Genomic DNA, 25,512 nt, shown 5'->3' on the forward strand with positions numbered 1-25,512 from the left:
GACGGAGAAGGGGTGGACGGAGACGGCGGAGGGAAACAGAGTCGAGGAGATTAGATTTTGAGATAATATATAAAGAGCCATGTGGACTATAATTACAAATAAATCCCTTGAGCCGCTCTCGGACGTCTCTCACATCCAAGGCGCTCACTATAAAGTTGGGCGCAGCGCCCCACTTGCGCGCATCTTCCCCCTCATCAGCCGTCTACCATGTCCTGGAAGCTCGGTTCAAAGAGTGTGTATCACATTTTTCCCTACATTTTAAGCCTGTTCACAGCGAGAGCACAGAGTCGTCGAAAGACAGCAAGGACAACGGGGTTATCTCCCGCTCTGTCACGCCAATACCCTCCCGCTCGGTGACGCCAAAGCCCCCCGATGCCCTAGACAGCAACTTTCGCTCGGGTATGCTCACCGTGCGCATTTTCTCTGGTGCGTGGTTACGATTTTCTAGCAAAGCTGCATCTTATGACGCCACACATTTCAGGACGCGGACTATCCCTTCCAGCTGGCGTACAAACGCCCGATGTTATCCAAGCCGCTCTCGAAAACTCTCCGGCTCGCAGATCAACTGGGCAGCGCGAAAGCATGCAGCGGAGGCGATTCTGGTGGTTGCCATACGTCGTACTTGAGTTCGACAAAAACGAGGTCCTGATTGATGCGCTCGGCGGGGATCTGTCCAAGCCTGAATGGAGATACAGAGTTGATTTGTGAGCCTGCTGCTCCTAATTTCGTGCTTTCGCGGCGCGGCTAACTGCGGTGTAAACAGCGACGTCTCGCGTATGTCCAATATCTCCGTCTCGGCATATCTACGCACTGCCCAATGCGTGCAGGGCCGAGATGATATGGGTAATGACTTGCTGATGGCCCGCGTGGATCTCACACCCATTCTGGACAGACATGTGCGTAAGACGTCTGTAATCGCTCAACGCAAAACTTTCGATTTATTTCGAGAATTTAGCACTCTTCAGATCAATGGTACGAAGCAACGGCGGGCTCCGGTTCTTTTCACCTCAAGATCGACTTCAAACCCGCACGTCACGAGTCGCTCACAATTGAGCAATTCGACTTGCTCAAGGTCATCGGGAAGGGGAGCTTCGGCAAGGTGATGCAGGTCAGGAAAAAGGACACGCAGCGGATATATGCCCTCAAGACGATTCGCAAGGCAAACATCGCCTCGCGGCCAGGTGAGATCACGCATATCCTCGCGGAGCGCACTGTCCTTGCCCTCGTCAACAACCCCTTCATCGTCCCCCTCAAATTTTCCTTTCAAACGCCCGACAAGTTATACCTGGTGATGTCTTTTGGTGAGTCCGCTCTTGGCTATGGTTGCGTTATCGTGAGATTGACGAGGGTGTGATCGTCATTAAGTCAATGGCGGGGAGCTCTTCTATCACCTGCAACGCGAGGGTAAGTTCGATGAAGGGCGCAGCCGGTTCTACGCCGCGGAGCTGCTATGTGCACTTGAACATCTGCACGGTTTCAACGTTGTATACAGGTACGAGATCTACTCCGGAACGGCGTCATCCGACAAATTGATAAGATGTTCGACCATAGGGATCTGAAGCCAGAGAACATCTTGTTGGATTATACTGGGCATATCGCTCTGTGTGACTTCGGTCTCTGCAAGCTGAATATGTCAGAAACCGAGAAGACAAATAGTGCGCAGCCTCACACAGCACTAAGTGGCGACGGCTAAGACTTTAATTTTAGCCTTCTGCGGTACACCAGAGTATATCGCTCCAGAATTGCTCGAGAACCAGGGGTACACTAAGACGGTCGACTGGTGGACTCTCGGCGTATTGCTATACGAGATGATGGTCCGTCTTTTACTTTCTCTCTCTCGATGCGGCCTTATGCTTTCTTCTGTAGACCGGTTTACCACCATTCTACGACGAGAACGTCAACACCATGTACCAGCGCATTCTGGAGGATCCGTTACTGTTCCCTCCAGACATGCCTCCGGATGCGAAGGACGTGATTAGAGGCCTACTGCAACGGGATCCAGCGAGACGCCTGGGAGCCGGCGGCGCGGAGGAGATCAAGCGCCACCCATTCTTCTCAAAGCACATTGATTGGTATCGGTACGTGCCATGATGTTGCATATGGTCTCAGCTGACCACTCTTCCACTTCCCAGACTTCTCGCGAGGAAGATACAGCCACCGTTCAAGCCCAGCGTGGTGAGTGTGTTCCTACGGTATTGCCTTCCTACTCTTGACCTATCCTTCCCATGCTGCAGGAATCTGTTCTGGACGTTGCCAACTTCGATTCAGAGTTCACCGCAGAGGCGCCCCAGGACTCGCACGTCGACGCGACGCCGCTCTCGGAGACCGTGCAGGACCAGTTCCGGGGGTTCACGTACAACCCTGGGAACGAGTACCTGAGCGAGAGCGTCAGCTACCCTAGCGTGATGGGCTAACCGCTGCCACCACCATCGTGAGCGTGCCAGATGCGTTCACGCGCCTCAGAGTCATAGAGTACGCGCTCGGCTCGACTCGGTCGCAGCCGACGCTGCACCCTGCGATCCGCCCGGACGCGTCACTTGCTTATACCTGCATCCTGTCGTTGCTGTCCCATTTTGCTCGTCCACATCTTGTTTCCATAGGCCGTCTCACTTCCTCTCCATATATCCCTATCCCCGCTCAGTGCACCCCCGCACCATGAGTCTCGTATATTATTCCCCTCTGGCGCGCTGCCGGATTAGCTGCAGCGCGCGGGTACCATTTGTTCGCCGTCGATTGGCTGTCAGGTTATTTTTTCCGTATTGGCTAGCCCTACCGTACAGAAACTCCTAGCATCAGCATGGACACTTGTGTAGCCCTTGTCTCTCCGTCTCGCTCTTTCTCTGTCAATTAACGCGCTAGCATTGCATCGCCGACTTCATACGGACTACAGTACATGTTTTGCAGGCAGTATGTATTGTACTTTTTTGAATCTCTTGACTTGGGGTTTTTAAGTTCGCGCGAGGACAGAAGTACTGTCTGTCTGAGACTGCAGGCGCCTAACTTCCGACTCGATCACGCCGACCAGCACTCACTCCGACAATGTCTGTCTTTTACGACCCCGTCAATGAGAGAGAACTGGAGGATGCATACGCCATCGAAGCGCTAGGTACACAGACTGCGATAGTCTTGCCGAGGGTCCCTGACATTTGGTCCAGGCTACCCGGAGGATGAAGCGGCAACACTGGAGACATTCCGGTGCGCGTTCGTTTTTTTCCTGACACGGATGTCCATAAACCGAACAATATTACTTCCAAGATATCGACAAGCGCAAGCCCCCGACCTCTTTCTCGGCGCATATCTGTCCAAGGAAGGAGGCCGCACGCTGATCGGTTACGTTTGCTCGACGCTCTCTCCATCCACCTCGCTCACGCACGACTCCATGTCCACCCACGTCCCCGGCGCGGCTTCCGTATGTCTGCATTCCGTTTGCGTGCGGCCAGGGCACCGCCGGAAAGGCATAGCGCTCGGCCTGCTCAAGGAGTACACCGCGCGCCTGGCGTGTACGCCGGGCTACGAGCGCGTGCTGCTGATCGCGCACGAGGAGCTACTCGGCCTGTACGAGCAGGCAGGCTTTCAGCTGGTCGGCAGGAGTGCGGTAGTGCATGGCTCTCGCCCGTGGTTCGAGATGCAGACACTCCTCACCCCCGCGCCGCCGCAGGAGCCCCAACAGGTGATTCCGGTCGGTCTGTGGGAGGCGCTCCAGAGCTCGAGTACGCGTGCGAGACTTCGTGCGCGGCTGCTCACTGCTTTTCCGGGGGGTGTACAGGACGTCGCGGATGCGTCAGAAAATAAGTTCGATCTGTTGTGCCCGAGAGAAGGGTGCGGTAGTGTCATACTCAAGAGCGGGGTAGCTAGCCTGGTCGAGCGCGAGAGCTTACGGCTGGAGCCGCCAGAAAACCCGCCTCATAGCGCGCTACCGCCCCTTGCAGCCCCACCTAACCTGATGCACTGGTGGCGCGTCACGCCGAACGCGATGGCGTTTGAGAACATTGGGTTCTCTCGTGCCGTAAAATCCGATAGTGAGTCTACTGGTAACATGTGCTACTTCATGTTTGAGCGCAATCTCTTCAGCTTCGACGAACAAGCGTTTGAAGTTATTGTTATGCGCCGAATGTGACCTCGGTCCGTTGGGATGGTGTGAAGAAGGCAGCAGCGAGTTCTGGCTCGCTTGCAACCGGGTAGGCTATCGCGAGTAATGGAACGAGCCGAGTGGTCTATACCACACTATGCCGGGATGTCGTTTTTGCCAGCTTGACGATCTTGTAACTCATCCGTGAGGCTGGTATAGCGTCTAAAAACCCCAAAACATACCTAAATCTACGTAACTGCGGTTACAAACAAGCCAATGCGCGAACGCGATTATGGTAAAGTACCGCGACAACCCTTCCACCGTCTTCATTCACGAACTTTGGATTGAGCACTCATTAATATATAACGCGATGGATGATATTGTACATGTGTTCGACTTTCAGTACTAAATTATCAAGGGTGCTCACTTCATTCAATCAGAGAAGTGGAAGGACCGACTGCCAGTGACCCCTCCGAGTCATAGTCTGATGCCAGCGCGTCACTAGTCTGCTTCAATTGGCGAGGGTCAAAAGGACCCTGGATAATCCCCACAAAGGTCGTCGCCAAATCCGGACAGATTTTTGCGAAAATCGACCTCATGCCGTCGTCATGTCCGGACAAATGGACCCCCTAAGGACCATGTAGCCGTCGTACTATCCGGACATGGAACTGTTCTGGGGCAAAAATCGCCGGAAAATCGCCGGAAAAAGCCGAAAAAGGCTAAAAATAGCCACAAATTGCCTAAAATGGACGTCCCCAGAGCGAGGATGTCGCTATTTCCGGACAAAAAACTCCCTAAACCGGCCAAAAACGGGCCGGACAGATTTTTGTAAATTGGGGGGGTTTTGGCGACGACCTTCGGGGGGATTATCCAGGGTCCTGGGTCAAACCGCAGTACACGAATTCGGGATGTTCCGAAAATTTGATCTCAGAAACGCGTGCATAGATCTGGCATCCACGACGCGTCGCGCGCAGAGGTGTTGTCCGAAAACCCGGAGACGAGCATATGGGACAGACCAGCATGCACAGTGGTAGGCTCATCCTTCCGAACTGCAAAGTGCAGGAACTGGTGGTACAACAGACTCGGAGGAGGTCGCAGGTACCTGCAAACTGGGAGGGGTGACAGAGAACATGTTAATCTACTATGTTGCAACATCTCTCCCTATGGCCCACACCAATAGTAATCCCTGGTTGTCACAGAACTGAACCAGAGCATCCCTGCACTGTGTTCAAGCCTTTTAAACTTCAGTATCTCGTAAAACACACCATAGCAGGGAGAGCGCGTCAAGAAAACGTCTGCCGTTTTCAGTCAGGAACCGCGGCCGGCACATTGCCGGATCACCAGCATCCCTTCGGCATGGCTCATCACGAGTGAAATCGTGTACTACGGCTAAGGGGGCGCGTATTAGTGTTGTGTGTAAAACTGTCATGTTTAAAACATGTTAAATACATAAGGCCAAAATGCCTATGTCAATAAGTCCAGCGCCAATGGTCACGTCGCGTCGGATTCCCCTATAGCGTACTCGGCCACGGCATGCGGGGGTTGCTCACAAGGCCTAATTGTTAGATTAGATAATCCATCAGTCTCTTAAGTGTCTAGACTCAAAGCAATGCAAGATGCTGTACACCTAAATACCTATTGATCAGGCTGCGCTATGCACTGCTATGTAGAAGCTATGCATAGCTATGCCTGCCTATGTTCATAGCCACAATCCTGTGTTACTCACAGGTTTGTATAGCCACACTCTAGGTAGATATAAACCCCCTAGAGTCCACTCTGAGTCCTCAGTGACTCACTTCTGGACTCTAGGTGAGTAGAGTACTTTGTCCTCAATATTATTTAGTGACTCACTTCTGGACTCTAGCTGTGTTGCCCAGCTCTTCTGTCCTGTTATTTAAGTTCCCTACAAGGTCTGCATATTGCGACTTTATTAGGTTATGAGCCCCGCGCTCTAGCCCCTGTGCTGTTGCTTTGTCTTGGTCACTTTTCTGTGCCTTTCTTGTCCTTATAGTGTGCTGCATATCCTTTATTTACAAAGACACCAACTGTTGGGTCTGTGCACTTCAGTGGGCCAGCCTTTGACCTTCTTGGGAACATCCTGGTAATCATCCCAGTGACCTGAGCGGTTGTACAACTGGGTGTTTAGTAAATACTTACTGGTTACAATTACTATACCTCCTTTCCTGCACACACTCCTGAGGACTATCCTGCACTTTTTCAAGCACCAGACATAATCACACACAACCCTTTACCCCTTTCCACATCATGTCTTCCACCTCTACCCACACTCTCAACTTTGCCAAGCTCAATGACTCCAATTACCCTACTTGGAGCGGTGAAATGGCTGCCTGGTTGCGCTCTGCAAACCTTTGGAGACTTGTCAATGGCAAGCTTCCACAGCCAAAGCTCTCTGGATCACCTACAGCAGCTGAGCAAACCAAGCTAGACACTTGGGAGGCCAATGCAGAGAAAGCAGCTGGTCAAATCTATTTGACGGTGGAACCAGATCAGCGCACTCACTTTGCTGGTGTGGTGGATGACCCTATCAAAATGTGGGAACAGCTTGCAGCTGTTCATCTGCAGAAGAAACCTGGAGCGCGTTTCAATGCTTATGAATGTCTTCTCCATCAGAAAGCAACCAGAGGAATCACTTCAAGGGCTTGTCAATAAGGTTAATGCTGCCATGCAGCGTGTTAAAGACCTTCGCCCTAATGACTTTAATCTGACAAAGCTGGATGAAGAGTTAACCTCCATGGCTATGATTCGTGCTCTTCCTGTGGAGGAATATGGCACTTTTACCTCTGCGCTACTTCAGCGTGATATCCTGAGCAAAGATGTTGTCACCCAGGCTTTTGTCACAGAGGAAATCAATCGTCATCATTGCACCACTTCCTCTCCCAAAGCAGATCAAGCACTCACCACTGCTTCCTCCTCACAGCTCACCTGCGATTTTTGTGAGGGCAAAGGACACACACAGTCCAATTGCTATGCTTTCCAGAATGCTTCAAAGAAAGCCAAGGAAAATCGCAAAGAGCACCGCTCTAAGCGTGGAAACAAGGCAAATGCTACTGCTGCTGCTGCTGTCACCCAGAATACCACTCAGGTTGACCCTACCACTGTCACAGAGTCTGCTGGCAAAGCAAGTCTCTCTGACCCACTTCAGCTTGATGCTGACTTTGACTGGAATGCAGACACAGGCGCCACTTCTCATATGACACCTCATCACCACTGGCTTAGAAATTACAAACCTTTGGTCATTCCAATCAAACTCGCTGATAACACCATTGTCATATCTGCTGGGGTGGGAACAGTTGTATTTAATCCAGTGATTGCAGGGAAAGCAGTCAGGCCTGTGGAATTCACTAGGGTGCTGCATGTCCCAAGGCTCAGGAACAATCTCCTCTCTTGTCTGTATTTAGTTCATCAGAAAGGCTTCAGAATTCACATAGAGTCCAAGTTCATGACCTTCCTTCACTCTCGTCAGACTCTATTTGTTGCCTCTATCACAGAGAACTACACTGCCTTTCTTAATGGAACTGTACAACCAGCTCCAGAGTCTGCACAGGCTATAACCACAGTCCCTCTTGATTTAAATCTCTGGCATCGCTTTGCTCATCACAACTATACCGATGTCCAAAAGATGATTAGAGAGAAGCTAGTGACTGGTCTTATGCTGGATTCAAAGCAGCAGCCTGACCCCATTTGTGAACCATGTCTGGCCGGTAAAATGCATGCCAATTCCTTCCCTACATCGGACAGTCATGCCTCCAAACCCCTAGAATTAATTCACACAGATGTCCATGGACCTCTGCCTGTGTGTACACACTCAGGATATCGGTACTGGATCACCTTCATAGATGATTACAGCCAATTCAGGGTTGTGCTATTGCTAAAGGCTAAGAGTGAAGCCTTTGATGCTTTCAAGCAGTATAAAGCTTATGCTGAAAATCTGCTTGAAGCAAAAATCAAGGCTGTCCAGGATGACAAGGGTGGGGAGTACATGTCCAATGCCTTTATACAGTTTACTCAGGAGGCAGGGATTGAGCGCAGACATACCACGCGCAATAGACCACAGCAGAATGGAGTTGCAGAGCGAGCTAATCGCACAATGGACAATGACATCACTGCTATGCTAGCAGAGTCTAAACTGCCTCCTTCCTTCTGGGAAGAATGCATTGCATCTATGGTGCATGTCTGGAACCGTCTGCCTACAGCAGTGGTAAAGGGTGCAACTCCCTATGAGCTGTGGTACAAGCGGATGCCAGATGTCAGCCATCTTCGTGTTTGGGGCTGTACTGCCTATGTGCATGTGCAGAAGGATCAGCGTACAGGTCTGGGACCACACATGCAGAAATGCGTGTTTATTGGTTATCCTGCAGGATACAAGGGGTGGAAGTTCTACAATCCTGACACCAAAAAGACTATAATCTCAGAACATGCTGATTTTGATGAGCGCTACTTCCCTGGCCTCAAATGCACTCCTGATATTCCTCCTCCACCCCCTATGTCATTTCCACCTGCAGACATTATTCCTCTACCTGTAGCACCTGTACCTGGACAGGATTTAGGGGGAGATGGTGCACATGTGCCAAATCCTATACCCGGTCCAGTTGCTTCAGAAGCTGATCCACCTGCACCACCTGCACCACCTGCACCTGAGCATCCAGTAACTCCACCACCACCAGATCCTTCAGAGCATCATAGAGTTCCAACTCCTCCTCCATTTGAACCTATAGATCATTGTCCAATTGCTCAGTGCCGGGTACCTCGCAACATTAGGCCCACCTGGAAAATGCGAACTTCACCACCACCTATGCAGGATGCAGAGTCTGAGGATGAGTTGGATGTGATAGATGCAGATGCTGACTTTGTTGAAGTCCAGTTTGCTGGTCTATCTGCTGGAGCAGACCCTCGGACCTATAAACAGGCTATGGGCAGTCCTGATGCTGATAAGTGGCAGCAAGCAGCCAATGAAGAGATTGTGTCTCTAATGGCCAATAACACATGGGACATTGTTCCACTGCCACCAGGCAAAAGGGCAATAGGCTCAGGCTGGGTGTTCAAGGTGAAGCACAATGCAGATGGTTCTGTAGAGCGCTATAAAGGCAGATTAGTCGCCAAGGGTTACAGTCAACGCCCTGGCTTTGACTACACAGAAGTCTTTGCTCCCACATTCCGTCAACCTGCATTGCGCCTTATTCTAGCTCTTGCTGCAGCAGAGGATCTAGAACTTCACTCTGTGGATATCTCATCTGCCTTCCTAAATGGAGACTTGGAGGAAGAGATCTACATGCAACAACCTGAGGGGTTTCACCAGGATAGTCCAGAAATGGTCTGCAGGCTAAATAAGTCACTCTATGGCTTGAAGCAAGGTGCACGCCAGTGGAACAAGAAGCTTCATGAGGTGCTCACCAAAATGGGCTTCACTCGTCTTCAGTCTGACAGAAGCATCTATGTGTACATTAGGGGAGATGTGCGCATTATTGTCCCAGTCTTTATAGACAATATGACACTTGCTTCAAAGTCCAAGAAGGCACTTGATGACACTGTCAAGGAGTTAAAGTCATATTTTAAACTCCGAGACCTTGGATCTACCCAGTTTCTGCTGGGCATAGACATCAAAAGAGACCGTGCAAAGCATACCATTTCACTCTCACAGCGCCAGTATATAGTGGATATGCTGGAGCGTTATGGTCTCTCTGACTGCAAGTCTGTCAGCACTCCTATGGATCCTGGAGCAGAGCTTTCAAAGGCCCTTGCACCTCAGACACAGGAAGAGGCAGAATATATGCACAAAGTGCCTTATCTCAGTGCTGTAGGGGCACTGATGTATTTGGCCATCACCACTCGTCCAGACATCATGTTTGCCATTGGATGTCTTGCGCGTTTTAGTGCCAATCCTGGTCCTGCACATTGGATTGCTGTGAAGCATGTCTTCCACTATCTGAAGGGCACAATGGACTTAAGGCTGCACTATGGTCCTAGTGATGTAAAGGAGTTCTTCCTAACCTACACGGACTCAGACTTTGGTGGTGAGAGGGATAACCGTCGCTCCACTGGTGGTTACCTTGTAAAAGTGGGCACAGGTGCTATTAGCTGGAGTAGCAAGCTTCAGTCCCTTATTGCCCAATCCACCACAGAAGCCGAGTACATTGCTGCAGTTGAAGCAGGAAAGGAAATCCTCTGGATGTGTAATCTTCTCACAGAACTGTGGTATACAGTGTCCAAAGCCTCTACACTTTACATGGACAATCAGTCTGCAATCAGTGTCTCTAAAAATCCAGAACATCATGGCAGAATGAAGCACTTGGATCTGCGCTTCTTCTGGCTTCGAGACACCGTGGAGGCAGGTCGAATTGCACCAGTATATATTCCTACTGCAGAGATGATAGCGGACATTTTGACAAAGCCCTTGCCAGCGGCAAAGATTATCTACTGCCACGAGATGATGGGCTTGAGGATCTAATCGTCAAAAACCCGGATCTTGCCGGATAGAGCATATAACTCGGACATTGTCGGATCGGTGTTTTCTCGGATCATCTGTCTGCCACATATACCACTCTCACTGCTGCGGTTCAAATCATCTCTTTGCCCCTTCCACCACTATGAAAACCTTCGCCATTGCCCTTCTTATTACTGCAGGGGCGCTCTTCCCTGCCATTCTCCTTCTTTCTTTTTATTATGCCATCACCCGTATCTGGCCAGCACCACCCCCACTCGACATCGAATTGGAACGCATTACCATTCCGGCATCCAATCAACCGACTCATCACATGCTTGTTCACCCAGCTATGCCACCTCGCGCTCACATTCGGCGACACTCACTGCACTTCACCACTCAGCAGTTCGATGAGTTGGACGACCTTGCATCTATGATGCTGCGTGAGAGCGAGATGGAAGCCGAACATCCATTCAAGTCTAAATTGTGCGACGAGGAACATTGGGATGTAGTGGAATGAGTGGGTTCAGGGGGAGGTATGTGGAGCTCTTGCATTCTGTTGAAGAGGGAAGACTCGTTGGATTAAGGGGGAGTGTTAAATTAGATAATCCATCAGTCTCTTAAGTGTCTAGACTCAAAGCAATGCAAGATGCTGTACACCTAGATACCTATTGATCAGGCTGTGCTATGCACTGCTATGTAGAAGCTATGCATAGCTATGCCTGCCTATGTTCATAGCCACAATCCTGTGTTACTCACAGGTTTGTATAGCCACACTCTAGGTAGATATAAACCCCCTAGAGTCCACTCTGAGTCCTCAGTGACTCACTTCTGGACTCTAGGTGAGTAGAGTACTTTGTCCTCAATATTATTTAGTGACTCACTTCTGGACTCTAGCTGTGTTGCCCAGCTCTTCTGTCCTGTTATTTGAGTTCCCTACAAGGTCTGCATATTGCGACTTTATTACTAATTGAGGTCGAGTGCTCTACTACAACTTGACAGCCACTAACAGTTCTCAGATTTCATGTCCTTTTGGTCGAGTGGGGCTTAAGAGAACAGGTAACAAACAGGTCTTCAAATGTAGGCTGACAGTTCCACTGGTAGGATATGGGATCATCGAGTAGTAGAGTAGGAATATCTGGTCTCGTACCCCGACGTGAGCGAGTAACGCACCCCACCACCGCCCTCGCTCTGACGTCTGGGGCATTTCAACCGTGACACCCCCCCTTGCTCTTATCAGCCCTAAGCGAGATTATCTGAGCCCGTGCCATCAATTGTCCTGCCTAAATTGGCAATTCCTCTATGCTTCCTTTGGAGCCATGATATCACCGCGTACACCCACTGTTGTAGTATTCATTCTTTGTAATTAGCATAGAAATACTATCTTGACAACGTACATGTGGTTTAATGAATTATATGAGTGATTGCGGCCGCAGAAAACATGAACTAACTGCAGACTCTACTTTCCTTGGTTTCTCACAGAGGTGTCTCAATCCTACTTATTCCTCTTGCGAGGAAGCTCATATTGCATCACTTTTATATTTCTGCATGATCACATGGCCTCCTCGCCAGCAACACTCTCAAAAGTTGAGTATGAATCTCAACATCGAGTCTCTGCGCCTTCCCGAAAAGGCAGGATGATTGATGGTGAAGGCTCAGATAATCTCGCTTAGAGCTGATAAGAGCAAGGGGGGGTGTCACGGTTGAAATGCCTCAGACGTCAGAGCAAGGGCGGCGGTGGGGTGCGTTACTCGCTCACGTCGGGGTACGAGACCAGGAATACGTACGGGCCCTCCGATCTTTTCTGCAGCCTCCAGAACAGACGCAAAAATGGAGAAATCTACAGTTTATAGTACGCAAAAATAGGTCATGTGACCACATGTTTTAAACGTTAAAAACATGGTGTCAAATACCTCTGGGACCTAACATGTTATAAACCTAACGTTAATAACATGCCTTGAGTTTCTTACGCAACACTAGCGCGTATTGAAGCAGACCTATATGATTCCGTCCCCTCCCTCACTCATAGGGATTATTTCGTAGTCTGCCTACGGGAGACTAGCGCGTCACTAGCTATTAGACACTTATATATACAATCCAAAAGGCAGTCTAGCTATAGTGGTAGCAGTTAGGTCCTAGCGGAGTTTGAAAAACCTAACCTACCGGCGCGGGCGGCCCCGCGTCATGTGCCTACCCAATATGGCAAATGACTGCCACAAATGGCATTCCTGACATAAGCATTCTCCATGGCTCGGGCACCATGCTACTGCAACTCAAATTTCGTGCTCTGTTGCATGTTTTCATAAGTATTAGTGCCTGTTTCTGATCACTACACATGAGCTCTGACTGCACAAGAAGATTGCACAAGTTTGGTGTCAGGCAGAGGTGCACATTCTTAGCAACACTGTACGTGATCAAGTTCATGCACGGGGACATTTCTTCTACCCAATGCATGACCTATTAGTGGAAATTATACCCAACAACACTAGTGACATCATGGTGATTTTTTCAGGCTGACATAGAATGTTGTTGGATTCAGACACTTCCAGGGAGCACAGCTACATACTTTGCACCAGGTGCAACTTTTATTTTAATGGAACAGCTACATGCAGTCTCACCCGAAGGGCGGGAAGAAAATTTGAAGGACTTTTCCATGCCATCAACCTATAAGGTCTACCAGATCTATACATCTATGGTTGCACTACAAGAAGAGTTATCTTCGGAGTGCTATTCACACTTCGAACCACAGTGCAAACTTTGAATATGACACTACGAAATCACTAAAGATTGTGCCTAAGTGACATACAAACAAATATTTATCTCCCAGTGAAGCTGTGTGCAGGAGTCGAGGATACACTGAGCTCTGTGCAGACCTGTAGAGTGAATTCTTCCTTGTGCACTCGAATTAATTTCATTTAATTTATTTAATTTCTAGCGAAGCTACCACTATAGCTAGACTGCCATCCAAAACGATGCTGCAGACTGGAACACAATGAATAGGTACATTGCGAAGTATATGTCCCTATCGTGACTCGCCGTTGATGTCCTCCAGTATGCCCAGGCCATGTCGAGTTGAAGACACTTTTCATTCAAAACGCGTATTGAAATGCGAGTAGCAACGGGGCGACCCACTCAGGGTCGAAACGGCAAAGCCGGGTAAGCGCAGCGGGCACGGCGGAGGGGCAGACAGACCGGAGAGATACCTGTCAGTGACGCGACGGTCAACGGATGCACCAGGAGTACAATTCTCTGTTCATACCCGTCAGTGACGCGACGGTCACTGCAGGTGCTGTATTCGAGTGAATATAATAGGAAGGGAGTACGTACACGGATGCACCAGGAGCACAATTCTCTGGGGCATCCGGCGAGCGAACGTATGGTATATAAGCCAATCGACACTACCTAATCTAGCTAGCGGTAGAGCCGAGGCGTTGAGTAGTTACGAGAGAAAATAGTAAAGCCGAACCAAAGGTATAACGCACGTTCAACGAACGTGCTTCAGCAACTCCTCGGACTCCGGATTTCAACAACGCGTGCTTAAACTCCCGACCTTGCCATTGCAGAACACATCTTACGTGGGCGCACTCTGGCGGGCTTTGCCTTCGTCCTTCCGGATGGCGGCATATCGTGTGTTGCTGTGGATGGGCAAAAAGCTCTATGTCCATCGTGATGATCGTCACCTTCTTCTGGCCCGGATCTCTGGACCCAAAGGCTTCCTTTCAACATGTACTGCAAATTCAAGCGGATTGACAAGGGCGAAGTGTTGGCGACCATGTTTGTTGCAGTTAATATTATTATCCCTGTCTTGAAGATATTGGACGTCGTTGGTCATGATGATAGCCTGTTCGTTGTGATGTCCCGGATTCCTAGAACCCCCGCTAGCCTCTCATTTCGCCACTTAGATGCGTCAGGTCTCGCGCTCTTCGAGGCAGACCTTCGTAACTGGCTGTTCCAACTTCGGAGCCTCTGTCCCCCATTCCCGGTAGTCTCGGGTTATTTGGGAGGACCCTGTTGGCAGTATCGCGTATCGGCGGACAATCCTATCGGCCCGTTCGCCAGTATAGATGCTCTGCACCAATTTTTACTCAGCCGCGTTTGGGGCGACGAGCGAGATGAAGTCCTGTCCTTGTCGCGAAAGTCCTACGTGAAACCTCATCGAATTTGCCTCACCCACGGTGAACTGCGTCGCGCAAACCTTTTGTTGTCGAACGGCAGGCTGTCTGGTTTAATTGACTGGGGCGCCGCTGGATGGTTTCCGGAGTACTGGGATGCTGTCGGAGGGTGCTATATTGCTATGGGCCGACACCCTTTAGTTCCACAGTATCAGGACGAGCTGGAGGTCGAGAATGCCATATGGTCCGTCCGTAGTGCACATCCTCAAAATGGGTAGATGTATGTGGCGGAACAGCTAGGTCGTGTTGGTTGGGCCTGTACGGAAAGGATAGTAGTGAACAGTTGCATAATCCGATTGGTTGTTTTAATGCACTCGATGATGTTCATGGCACGGCTCAAGTCCACTCCTCCGAGTTCCCGACGCACCTATGCGTGAAGGCTTCGTTGATATTGTTTTGTTCACGTAAAATCCTCGACCCACTGCCCTTGCCAGCAGGCTATTGTATACACGTTAAACTGCAAAGGATACGGTCCTCGCGGAGTAACACCCTCTGCTTAAAAGTAAATTCATCGATAATCCACGAATCCGACACTCAAAAATGCATTCTCGGGCCTTCATAGCTCTGGATCCCCTCTAGGAAGAAATCAAGATACATAGGCACCATTATCGGCACTACCTCATGTTCTTCGCTGACATGGTTCTGCACCGTCTTCAAGCAAAATGTAATTACCGGAGCTGGCGCTTCGTATCCCGAAGGCAGACGGTAGACACTCAGCTTCAACCTTCGTTCCTCAGGATATCCGTGTCTGAACTGGCACTGAGTAATGGGAAAGCGACAACACGGAAACTATCAAGGAATCGAAGCGAAAAGTGTGAGTGGTGACCGCATGCGTTCCCTTGGACCGATCGCGAATACGCCGGATAATGCCCTTGGGTTCGAGAGTGACTGCAAGTACCCCGCCTCTCTTCGTTGATGGAAGACTCACCAATACACAGCAGGAGCAGGATTGCATCCACGAATATTTTTGGAATTGTTTGCACTTGAGATTGGATTGGCGCAATTCACTATCTGTTCCCCATTAGTCACAGCGAAGACAATGGGGTATTATTGTGGAGAAGACAGTAAAGTGCGCAGGTGGAACATTAACGCATCTGTGAGAATATTCCGTAGAGTACATGCGGATGAAGGGCAGAATAGCCGAAGCAAGCACTGAGTATGAATCCGGAGAGCGGTGAAGATCACGTCTTGAAGACAATGATCAGAATGAGGAGCACAAGGATGAGCAAGCCTATCATCACAGTTGAGCCTGCGAAAAGGATGATGATTAGCCATAGAGAACGAGGGCAGCAATGAGAATTAACAAGTCATTTCGCCGTATCTCACCATTGTCCTTCGCCCCTTTTGCAACACGGCCAAGGCGCCGCCTTGCTCGAGTCATCCGACTATCCGTTCTATCCAAGTCGACATCGAGGCCCTCTAACAGTCCCGTATGCACGTCGAGCTCCTCGTTAATTTGAAGCGAGATATCGCGCTGCCGGTTGATAGAGTGCGAGAGGTGGTCGAGATGTACATCCTGCTCGTCCATCAACTGTCGTTGCTGCTGCTGTACTACCTCATGGGAGGTGTACCCGGCCTCTGGGTCGTCGGTGTACGGGGCATACTCAGGTTCGCTCGTCTTGGGAGGTAACGGCGGGGGTACAAGGGATGGTGACGGCGATTGTGAAGGGAAGGACGACGCCGACGAGGATGATGTGCTAGAGTGCAGAAGCTCCGGTTCTTCTATTCTGTTTCCTACGAGATAAGACTCATGTCTTCTGCGGAACTTGAATGGAACGCACCTCTGCACACCCGCAACTTCACCATCCGGCCCAAGCATACTTCTCATCCGCTCGTGCTGGTTCCTGAGCAATTTAAGAGCTTCAGTGGATCCCTCCTTCTCTTCCGCCTCCAGGATGCCTGTCCGCAATTGCTGCAGGTTGCGTGTGATTTGTGGAATATGTAGCGATGTATTCGAGCCTACATTCGACGGGAGAGACTGTAATCGCTGGCGTTCGAGAAGTAGAGACAGTGTTTGTGTGGATAGGGACGTGAGCTTCGCCAGTGAAGACATCCTGGTCGTCGACGGCGACAGTGACGAGAGAGTATTGAAAGAAAGTGAGGATCGCAGCTCAGGCGGGATGATCGCGCGCCGCAGTCGTGTTCTGAATATGGAAGGTCTCCTGGAACAAAATTCCCCAATCCTGTGCTCAGACGACGGAATTCGATTGCGAAGTGCATGTTCAAACAAAGACAAAAGACATCATTACAGACACTTGTTGATACAGACAAGGCCACTCTACAATCTGCTGCATGCTGACGCGAGACTACGCTACCTTGACACCTCCCCATGCAACCTTTTGCCCGCCGGTTCTCGGTGCGGAGGGAGCAGGCGTAGCTGGTGGCTCAGCCGCACCGTTGGCTGCGGCTGCCTGCACTGGTTTTGGAGGAGGTGCAGGTAAGGGACTGTTGCGAAGCATATCAAAGACACGCTGCGCGTGTTCCGTATTCCTAATGAACCATCCGGCATAACGCCGGCCCACGGTCGACTCCGCGATATGGACCATATTCTGTCAACGAGAAGAGGGAATGAGTACAGTAACCATGTGGCAATAAATAGCACTGACTTCGTTAATAACGAAGTCGAGGTCACTCGTCGAGATCGTCTGGCCGTCCAGGAGTCCCTTTTCATGCTCAACCCTGCTGACGCTGCGGCTCGCCTGCTTCATGACCATCATCTGCTGCACCATCTCCTCCTCGTCCGCATCAAGGAAGTTCGCGAGCTTCTTCGCGTCGAGCGACGTGTACAGCTTCAGGAAGCTGCGCAGCGTCGGCACGGGCGCCTGCGCACGCACCTCGGAGAGGAAGAGCGCGAGGTGCCGCTGTGCGGGCTCTACGGGCGGGTCCTCGATGTACGCAGCTATCAGCTCCGAGTCTTCGTATGGCGGAGGGTTCGCGGAGATGAACTTCGGGCAGGCGTATAAGAAAAGCTCCTCGAAAGCGGGGATGCCTTCCTCACTGGGCATATTGTCAATACCGTTGAGAAGTGTGCGCAACGATCGCTACGCACCCACGTGACATTTTCGAGAACTGCTCCCCGTATCGCTCCTTGACGATGTTGGATATATTGTCGTCCAGTCGTGTGGGCGAAAGGGCATTGCAGATCGCGAATAACGCGTACATGCGGTCCGCAGTTTTGTTTATCTGCACTGCGCTCAGCCTGTCGATCGAGAACGAAGGACAGGAAACGCACTTGATCATACTGGTAGCTCCGTGTGTGGTATTGCCGCATGCGCAAGATGAAATTGAGGATCGACACGAAGGCACGGATCGCGTCTGGGTAGCGTCGCAGCATAATGTAGCAGAACCCGACGTAGTAGTACGTCGTCACATGGCAGGCCGTGACCCGGGTAAATGGTGACTGTGAGAGGTCAGTGGGATAGCGGTAATTGAGGATCACCTATATACTGCACCTTTTGGTTGAGTTCCACGTTTTCCATCACCTTCAGCGCTAGTGTGAAATCGCCGAGCAAGCTATGCACGCGGAGGAGTCCAATGATGCTAAAGTATCCGAGCATGCGGTACAATGGGCGGACACCATACTCGCCGACAATTTCGCTGACGACACTCACGGTAAGTATGACCCCACACAACACATTCTGAGTGGGAAAACTCACGCAATCTCCTCGGTTGACTTGCCCTCTTGCAGCGCAACAATGTGCTCGTTGATTTTCGATTTTTGGATGAGTGAGTATAGCACGTTTAGGACACTGTACGAGCTCCACACTTGGCTCGCGTCAGCCAGGAGTATCAGTTCCTCGTCCGTCTTCGACTTGGCCTTTGACCTCCACACGCAGAAAGACTGATACTGGTAAATGAACTCGTCAATGATGTCCCAAAGCCATTGCTCTGGTAACTCGAGAGAGACGGGGCCGTCGGAGTCTAGCATACAAGCGATGAGGGGAAAGACGCGCATCGGGAGTGAACGCGCTGCGCACTGAGCAGATAGTTAAATAGCTCGCAGCTATTCTCGTATGAATGGAAGCGATCGTCGATGTCCGGCTGTAGGCGTGAGTAGACGTGACGGTAATAAAGTTCACGGTATAGGATGAGGAAGATCTGGTCTGTCAGTTGGATGTCAGTGAACGGGTAAGCGACATAGAAATCTAATGCGGGCCAAGAAGGGACTCTCAGTATTCCTCTATGTGGCATGGTGTATTTCGATATGCAACTATGAGATCCAACAGTAGAGCACAGGACCCACCGTCGTTCACGAGCGGTGCGATCACCTCTGCCTCTGGCCATTCCGTCTTCGAATAGAACTGCTCTGTCAATCGGTTCCATCCGCTTTCGTACGCAACGGTAATCTCTGCCAAGTTGTTGTCGAGTACGGCTTGATGGAAATGCACGATGAACTTGCACATCGGTTTTCAGCACGAGAAACCACATATAAGACGTGTAGGTCCACTCACTCTTTTGACGACATCCGGGATCTGCGCAAACGCCGCTTGTTGGGCCATCTGCTGTTGCACTGCAAGTAGAGTGACCTCATCTATCCTGGACTGGGCTGCGGCGCTATTGAGTATCCCGCAATATCTGCGTGCATGTACATACCGTCGTCGTACAGTCCATCTTGGCCATAGTTCCCTATGGCCAAGCTGAGGTCGACATCCTGAAGGTCTTCGTCAAGTTCAGCCTCCCACAAAGCTTTGCGTTGCTGCGACATGAAGATAAAGAGACTGGTAAATTCGTCAGCGATGCGAGCGGTGAAGTTTCTGCAGTGAGTCGCACTAGACTGGCGGGCAGTCATTTCATCCTGATTTCCTTCTTGAGGTTTGCATGAACTCCGGTTCGGGACCCATTCCTTTGCCGGGGACTGGGACGGGAAAGTCCGCTACTTATCAGACTAGTAGCAGTTTTACTCTTGCTCAACGCTAAACCCATGCGGCGTGTTCGCTGCTTCTCCTCTACCTGTCGAAGCACCACGCAGCAGCTCTACACGCCCTACGTTCGTCCCTTGAACTCAGAACAGAAGAAGGCAATTCACAAGGAGTGTCTAAAGCTAAACCCCATCTACCATCCTCATTTTAACCGGGACGTCGAGGACGTGCTTCCAGTATGCCTCCAGTAGCTCGCTGTGTTGTGAATGTGCTCATTAGCAAGCACAGTTACTCGAAAGTGATCATGACAGGATTGCCCACAGGGATGAACTACTCAACGATGTCACAGCGATTATGCGTCGGCACTATGGCAGGGATATCGAGATCATGGACGTCAGCATCAGACGTTATGCAATGGATCTTCATACAGCCCCAATAGAAATCGCGCTTGTAGTGGGTATATGAAAGTCATATTTCTCTGCGTTCCCCGCTCATGTAATAGTTATAGGACCCAGGACGAGGGCAAGGCTTCAAGAATGAGAAAGTAGACGTCTTGCCGGAAGTGTATGATCCTGTGTACGGCCGTTCTACCTGATTGTGTAATGGACGCTGACAAGTGCGCGAGAATAGCGATGTGGCAAAAACGCTCTCAAAGGCAGGATTTCAAGGCATTTTCAGGGGAGAGTCTTTAGTCTGGCAGGACTTCACGAACACCAAGAAGCTGGACCATAAACGCCCGCCGATGAAACATTTAATCTCATGGCCCCAGTATCGGCCCAAACGCATGAAGGAGCTCGTGTATCCTGCTACCCTGGAGGTGACATCGCCGCAACCTTTCAATATCACCCTGCCACACCCTACACTCCTCCCATTGATGCGCTTGCTCCGTGCATACTGCAAGGAATCGACCTCGATCTTTGATCTTGTTTCAATTGTATGTCACTGGGCACGATCTTGGCGCTTGGATGATTTTACGCCTGTTTGTCTCACTTTGATGGTCATCCATTGTCTCCAAGTGAGTAGCGTCCGTGCTGGGGGCATCTGCGCTTGTTCAATTACATTGTCCCGCCGTACCAGTGCAGGACGCGCCTGCTAAATCTCCAAAAATCGAGCACGCCAAAAGTGGAGAATCCGCCCATTGTTTTGTCGGAAGATGGGTCTTTTTCCATTCCGAGGTCTGGAATCGAGGAAGATGGTTATGCATGGATACCTGGCGAATATCTTCGTGAGGATACGACCCCTGAGGCTAGAAGCACATCATGGCAGAGATCGCTCTTCAGGATATCTCTCGAATTCGGCAACGTAGCGCTGCCTCCCTTGAAGAATAATTGGGCAGGGGAGAACAAACTGCCTTCCCTCATGTACAAGTTCTTCAGGTGAGTACGTTCAGCTCACACTTTCTGCCCTTTGTCATAATAATCGTTTTGACGGAATCCAGCTTTTGGGTTTATGACGGCACCGGGGCTCCGCGTTGCTTGCCTGATGTACAATCTGTGCGGGATGGAAGGCCACTTGAGCGCCCAGATCCTGTGATAAGACCCTACGGTTGGGTAGAACCAAAGGCGTTCGAGAATAACAAAGGTATTATAACACCGGAGTATTCACCTACGAGGTGGTGGTACCATGCGCTTGTAGTACAAGACCCGTTTGTGTTCACCCATGTTAGTGTCATATTCGGTTGAAATCATCCTCGTCTGCACCGTGAAACTCATTCCTGCGTTCGTTTCCTTTTTCTAGAATCACGCGCAGACAGTGACTCAGGCTTCATTTCGGGAATTTGAAGCTCGTTGCTGGCACGCCAAGGAGATTCTGCGCAGGGGTCACCGCTTCGAACATATTTTCGGTCCTTACCGTGCTCCTGCAGCATACACAGAGGGTAAATTTTACGATCCACCGGACGTTGGGCCCAGGAGACGCACAGATCTCCCTGATCTCGGGAAGCGAATGCATCACACGTCGAGTGTTCTTCACTCCGAAAGCAGATTAGGCCTCAAGGTTTGACCCCCGGTTCTCTGATTCCAGTTCGTCCTATTGAAGGATGTTTCTGCAGCTCGCAGACGTTCCACCAGACGTTATACGCCAGCGTGAGAAGACGAGGCGTCGCGTCAATGAACTCATCAAGTCGAAGTTTGGGAAAGAATATTCGGTGGTGCCATTCGGCAGCACATGCTACGGCACTGATTCCGCGAAGAGTGATCTTGACTTTGTCATTCTGGTAAGTGCATCTTCGTTCATGTCACCCCAGATTATCAATTTCACTGTTGTCCCGCAGGATCCCCAACGACCTGCGGGCCTATCACCACATATTTCAACAAATAAATTACCGCGTAAGTGTATTCCCTTGTTCTGTCATCTATGTTTGTGTTGACGTACAAACATCCAGGAATATATAATATCAGGTGAAGAACTGAATTAGTGTTGTCGTTTATTGCTGAACGTACTTCCTTGACAGACTACTACATCGCATCTTCCACAGTGCTGGTTTCCGGAACGTTAGCAGTATTCCTACAGCATCAGTGCCTATTGGTCCGTCTTTTGATACTCCGCTTCCTATAGACGCTTACGCAGACTTCGAACGATGCAGTGAAGTTCATTGATCCCGAGACTAATATTTCTTGTGATATTAATGTCAATGACCGCCTTGGCATCACCAACACTGCGCTGATCCAATGCTACTGTGAACTTGCGCCGCCTCTTCGACTGGTGCTGTTCGCCATCAAGCAATGGGCGAAACATCTGAGATTGAACAGTCCTGCCGATGGGTCGTTCAGCAGCTATGCATTTGCAAACATGACCATCGGGCTTTTCCAAGTTAGTGAAGCCACACAAGTTTGACTCCATGTTGTCTAGCTCGTATCGCTTACATTGAGTTTTTCAGAGGTGGGGACTACTTCCGAACCTGCAGGACAGTTTCCGTGACACCACTGTCCGAAGTTCGAGAGATGGCGTCTGGTTCCGTTCGAAGATTCAAACGGTGTGCTGCGACGTGCGATACTCCCTTGCTGAGGATTGGATGCCGGGCAGCTCTATTACTGCTGACCAGGCACTTCAAGACTGGTTCCAGTGAGTACCCTTACTCTGCAGATTGCTTGAACAATTGTACCCACACTTATTCGCTCCTGCCAGTTACTGGGGGCACGAACATGATTACCAAAATCATGTATTGAGCATTCGGGATGGTGGATTAGCGGCTAGACGGAACCCTGACCCACCTGTCCTTGGCCCAACTGATCCTGTGCTTTCTCTATCAGATGGGGATGAGCCTGACAACTCGGTGGTATCTAATGCACTACCTCCATTCGCAGACGAATTCAAGTCTTGGACAGGGCCGTTGTGCATCGCCGACCCTTTCATCATCACGAAGGTGTGTCAATGCTTCTCTCCGATACTCTTGCATGCTTAAGTTCTATGCCTTAGAATCTCGCGTCAAACGTTTCTTGGAACAACTTGTTATTGTTCCAAGCCGAGTGTCGGCGAGCGGCTGCCATGATCAGTAAAGGTTGCACATTCGAGGAGCTTGTGGGTAAACGCAAACCTCAAGACAAGCCGCCAAAACATCTATCAAAACCGACCCCCACTACGCGAATTTCTGATACATCATCGTCATCGACAGGAGGATCACCAGAGAGCGACCCCATATTAGCCACTCTCAGCCAGTCGATACAGCGCAACATTAATTTGAAGAGCTCCCGACGGAGGCCCGCACAGAAACCGGGGCCTGCGGGCACAGATCGTGCACTTCCACCGTCAACCGGGGCTACATTGAAGTCAGGCTGAACGCTTGACTTTCCGTGCCAGACTCGCAGTATCTCTAGACCAATGCACCCCTTTCATGCAGCTGAGAACATCCTTCGGCGTGGAGTACATGCGACGGGTGCTCACGATGGTGAGGGAGAGCTGGCTTGATTTGGAAGAGCATGAGCTGGTGCTGGAGATTGCGGCACAGGGCGCGTATGACCATCTAGGTGTGAGGAACATAACAGTCGGGCGTGAGGAATTTTCTCTCTACGTTCTATGCCTCATATCGGGATGTTTAGTATTGCCTCGATGGATCGCTGTCGGCCTTATCCCCTCCATGCAGATTTTCGTTCCATCCATATTTTCCAAGTATATCTCTCGGAGTTTGCACGCCCTTCGGGTTCGATTCGACATCAATTTCCTCGTGGTGCTGTTCGGATTCAAGCCTCGTTTCCCCCTTCCCTGCTCTGAGGCCGGCAGACGTGCTGCCTGCGCTCAAGACGCGGCGTGTCATCACACAGTCCTCGCCGCACGACTGGACGACGTCCAGGTGGGAGGGGACGGCGTCGTGCACGCGAGGACGAGGGCGGAGTCGATAGAGCGCATCGGTAGCAGATGCAGGCCGCTTTATTTATTGTGCGATCGTGCGCGCAGCTGTGTTTGTGTATGGTGAATGAGGTCGTCCTCCGCAAGTCGATTACGTCGCAACATCGCTGCAACACGTACAACTGCAAGAGACTAGATCTGGCACAGCGCTGTGAGCGGAAGGATAGGCGAATTGCAGTAAAGCGACAAACACTTATTTGATTTCAAATGCCAACGCAGCAACATGCCTCCATGCCTGCATTCCAAAAGATCCTGTAAGCACATTGTGACACTCACTACCGAACGGATCGATGGTTATGGAAGAAGCTCCGAAGATCAGAGCACAGAGAGTCAAGGCTTCTGCATCTCCCGGCTCCCAAACCAAACCTACTGTCCTACGCGGTGTCAGATGCAGCCGCGTCGCGCTGAGCTTGCTCAACTTCAATATCATGAAGGAATGTGGTGGCAACACGGTGGCAGTCAGGCTGGGTAGGGTACGCGGATAAGTAACCGTTCTTGAACGCAACGTAGAGGGGGTCTGAGGGTCTGGGACGAGGGTAATACGGATCGTTGCTGAAGAATGACGAGACTAGGGCTCCGACCTCTTCAGTAGTTTTTTGCCAGGTACGTAGCTGTCATAACCATAGGTGAACATCTGCATCATCCGGCAACATCACTTGCACACACCTGGTTGAAATCAATGACGAAATAACGGAAGCCACTGATTCCATCGCCCCCAAGCACAAACTCCACATCTCGAGCATCATAGCCACCACGCCAGTGTAGACGGCCTAACATTTCCCCCATGCCAAAGGCAACTTCTTCCACTGTCTGCAGACCCGGCAGCTGTTCCGTCATAAGGCGATACCTCACTACGTCAAGAGGAAAGTTGGCGGTGTTAACGAATCGAGATGGGGGAGCGTTGGCAAAGTTCTTGCCAAAATACAGTCTGCACAAGGTTGGCCCAGTATGAATAGAGGCGGCGGCAGGAGGGTAGAAATGTTCTCTGATGACCTGAGCGGCGTCCAAGGGTACAGCAAAGACTCTATCCATAGCATAGGTTGTGCGCGTGAACGGTCGGAATGCAGCCGGCGTGACCAAAGGACGTTCGTGGCGACGCCACAGGGAAGGCGGGGAAGGCGACGGAGACAATAATTGTGCCGTGTTGGGATTGAAGAAGGCGAGTGCACGGGGAATCGCAAAGAGTGAATCTGTGTCGCAAGTAAGGTATATTTTCTCGAGGGCGCTATATTCACGCATAAGGGCATCAGAGTCGACGTCGCCATGATGGATCTGCTTGTATGCGACTGGAGAACCGAGGATGGGTATCACATATATGGCGGCAAAGCTACCGCGACCTATACAGAGGGAGTCTGCAGTTTCCGACTCCTGATCCAAAGTCTGGGTTGGGTCAGATGGCTGCATGATGATACCAGACGAGTCCTACTACTATGTCCCTGGGTGGCGGTGGCCACCGCGGTTACCAGTGACCGTGAATGAGACTCAAAAACCTCGGTGATGGGCCATCCTCAGTGCCAGATCCAATTCGTGAGCTTGTCCTGAGGTCCACACAGAGGGCATCCCCTCGAAATAGGGGCCGGAATGCCTCCCGATGGGCGTGTAACGGGGTGACGTTACACGCGCTTGACC

The 25,512-nt window shown here is 50.7% G+C and overlaps 10 protein-coding genes across 10 annotated transcripts; 7 read left to right on the forward strand and 3 right to left on the reverse strand.

Moving 5' to 3' along the window:
• Window positions 1-207: 207 nt before the first annotated feature.
• Window positions 208-2,414, forward strand: SCP_0602650 (Serine/threonine-protein kinase gad8; the record flags this gene model as incomplete). Its single annotated transcript, XM_027759399.1, has 11 exons — window positions 208-232; window positions 286-426; window positions 482-704; window positions 764-896; window positions 956-1,301; window positions 1,366-1,492; window positions 1,552-1,655; window positions 1,708-1,814; window positions 1,867-2,078; window positions 2,133-2,175; window positions 2,235-2,414. 11 exons carry the CDS (start codon window positions 208-210, stop codon window positions 2,412-2,414), a joined length of 1,641 nt encoding a protein of 546 aa, XP_027615200.1.
• A 625-nt stretch (window positions 2,415-3,039) lies between these two features.
• SCP_0602660 (acyl-CoA N-acyltransferase) lies at window positions 3,040-4,196 on the forward strand (the record flags this gene model as incomplete). Its single annotated transcript, XM_027759400.1, has 4 exons — window positions 3,040-3,106; window positions 3,156-3,195; window positions 3,256-4,019; window positions 4,072-4,196. The coding sequence occupies 4 exons, from the start codon at window positions 3,040-3,042 to the stop codon at window positions 4,194-4,196; spliced, it is 996 nt and encodes a 331-aa protein (XP_027615201.1).
• A 2,138-nt stretch (window positions 4,197-6,334) lies between these two features.
• Window positions 6,335-10,535, forward strand: SCP_0602670 (predicted protein; the record flags this gene model as incomplete). The annotated part of the gene is made up of 2 exons (XM_027759401.1): window positions 6,335-6,621; window positions 6,701-10,535. 2 exons carry the CDS (start codon window positions 6,335-6,337, stop codon window positions 10,533-10,535), a joined length of 4,122 nt encoding a protein of 1,373 aa, XP_027615202.1.
• A 139-nt stretch (window positions 10,536-10,674) lies between these two features.
• Window positions 10,675-11,028, forward strand: SCP_0602680 (hypothetical protein; the record flags this gene model as incomplete). The annotated part of the gene is made up of 1 exon (XM_027759402.1): window positions 10,675-11,028. The coding sequence occupies one exon, from the start codon at window positions 10,675-10,677 to the stop codon at window positions 11,026-11,028; it is 354 nt and encodes a 117-aa protein (XP_027615203.1).
• A 3,204-nt stretch (window positions 11,029-14,232) lies between these two features.
• SCP_0602690 (hypothetical protein) lies at window positions 14,233-14,898 on the forward strand (the record flags this gene model as incomplete). Its single annotated transcript, XM_027759403.1, has 1 exon — window positions 14,233-14,898. One exon carries the CDS (start codon window positions 14,233-14,235, stop codon window positions 14,896-14,898), a length of 666 nt encoding a protein of 221 aa, XP_027615204.1.
• Window positions 14,899-15,861: 963 nt separating this feature from the next.
• SCP_0602700 (Syntaxin-52) lies at window positions 15,862-16,733 on the reverse strand (the record flags this gene model as incomplete). The annotated part of the gene is made up of 3 exons (XM_027759404.1): window positions 15,862-15,929; window positions 16,007-16,407; window positions 16,462-16,733. 3 exons carry the CDS (start codon window positions 16,731-16,733, stop codon window positions 15,862-15,864), a joined length of 741 nt encoding a protein of 246 aa, XP_027615205.1.
• Window positions 16,734-16,986: 253 nt separating this feature from the next.
• On the reverse strand, window positions 16,987-19,385 carry SCP_0602710 (Eukaryotic translation initiation factor 3 subunit L; the record flags this gene model as incomplete). The annotated part of the gene is made up of 10 exons (XM_027759405.1): window positions 16,987-17,229; window positions 17,287-17,677; window positions 17,730-17,863; window positions 17,913-18,080; window positions 18,133-18,277; window positions 18,337-18,601; window positions 18,658-18,783; window positions 18,924-19,074; window positions 19,132-19,226; window positions 19,274-19,385. 10 exons carry the CDS (start codon window positions 19,383-19,385, stop codon window positions 16,987-16,989), a joined length of 1,830 nt encoding a protein of 609 aa, XP_027615206.1.
• Window positions 19,386-19,601: 216 nt separating this feature from the next.
• On the forward strand, window positions 19,602-23,316 carry SCP_0602720 (hypothetical protein; the record flags this gene model as incomplete). Its single annotated transcript, XM_027759406.1, has 16 exons — window positions 19,602-19,775; window positions 19,828-19,837; window positions 19,889-19,992; window positions 20,048-20,115; window positions 20,170-20,554; window positions 20,617-20,915; window positions 20,978-21,200; window positions 21,277-21,534; window positions 21,590-21,754; window positions 21,812-21,866; window positions 21,923-21,938; window positions 21,992-22,065; window positions 22,124-22,350; window positions 22,418-22,602; window positions 22,666-22,903; window positions 22,957-23,316. The coding sequence occupies 16 exons, from the start codon at window positions 19,602-19,604 to the stop codon at window positions 23,314-23,316; spliced, it is 2,841 nt and encodes a 946-aa protein (XP_027615207.1).
• A 55-nt stretch (window positions 23,317-23,371) lies between these two features.
• SCP_0602730 (hypothetical protein) lies at window positions 23,372-23,950 on the forward strand (the record flags this gene model as incomplete). Its single annotated transcript, XM_027759407.1, has 1 exon — window positions 23,372-23,950. One exon carries the CDS (start codon window positions 23,372-23,374, stop codon window positions 23,948-23,950), a length of 579 nt encoding a protein of 192 aa, XP_027615208.1.
• A 307-nt stretch (window positions 23,951-24,257) lies between these two features.
• On the reverse strand, window positions 24,258-25,287 carry SCP_0602740 (hypothetical protein; the record flags this gene model as incomplete). Its single annotated transcript, XM_027759408.1, has 2 exons — window positions 24,258-24,494; window positions 24,550-25,287. 2 exons carry the CDS (start codon window positions 25,285-25,287, stop codon window positions 24,258-24,260), a joined length of 975 nt encoding a protein of 324 aa, XP_027615209.1.
• Window positions 25,288-25,512: the final 225 nt, after the last annotated feature.

The sequence above is a fragment of the Sparassis crispa genome (genome assembly GCF_003851025.1).
Source record: "Sparassis crispa DNA, contig_000005F, whole genome shotgun sequence".
Classification (NCBI taxonomy): domain Eukaryota; kingdom Fungi; phylum Basidiomycota; class Agaricomycetes; order Polyporales; family Sparassidaceae; genus Sparassis; species Sparassis crispa.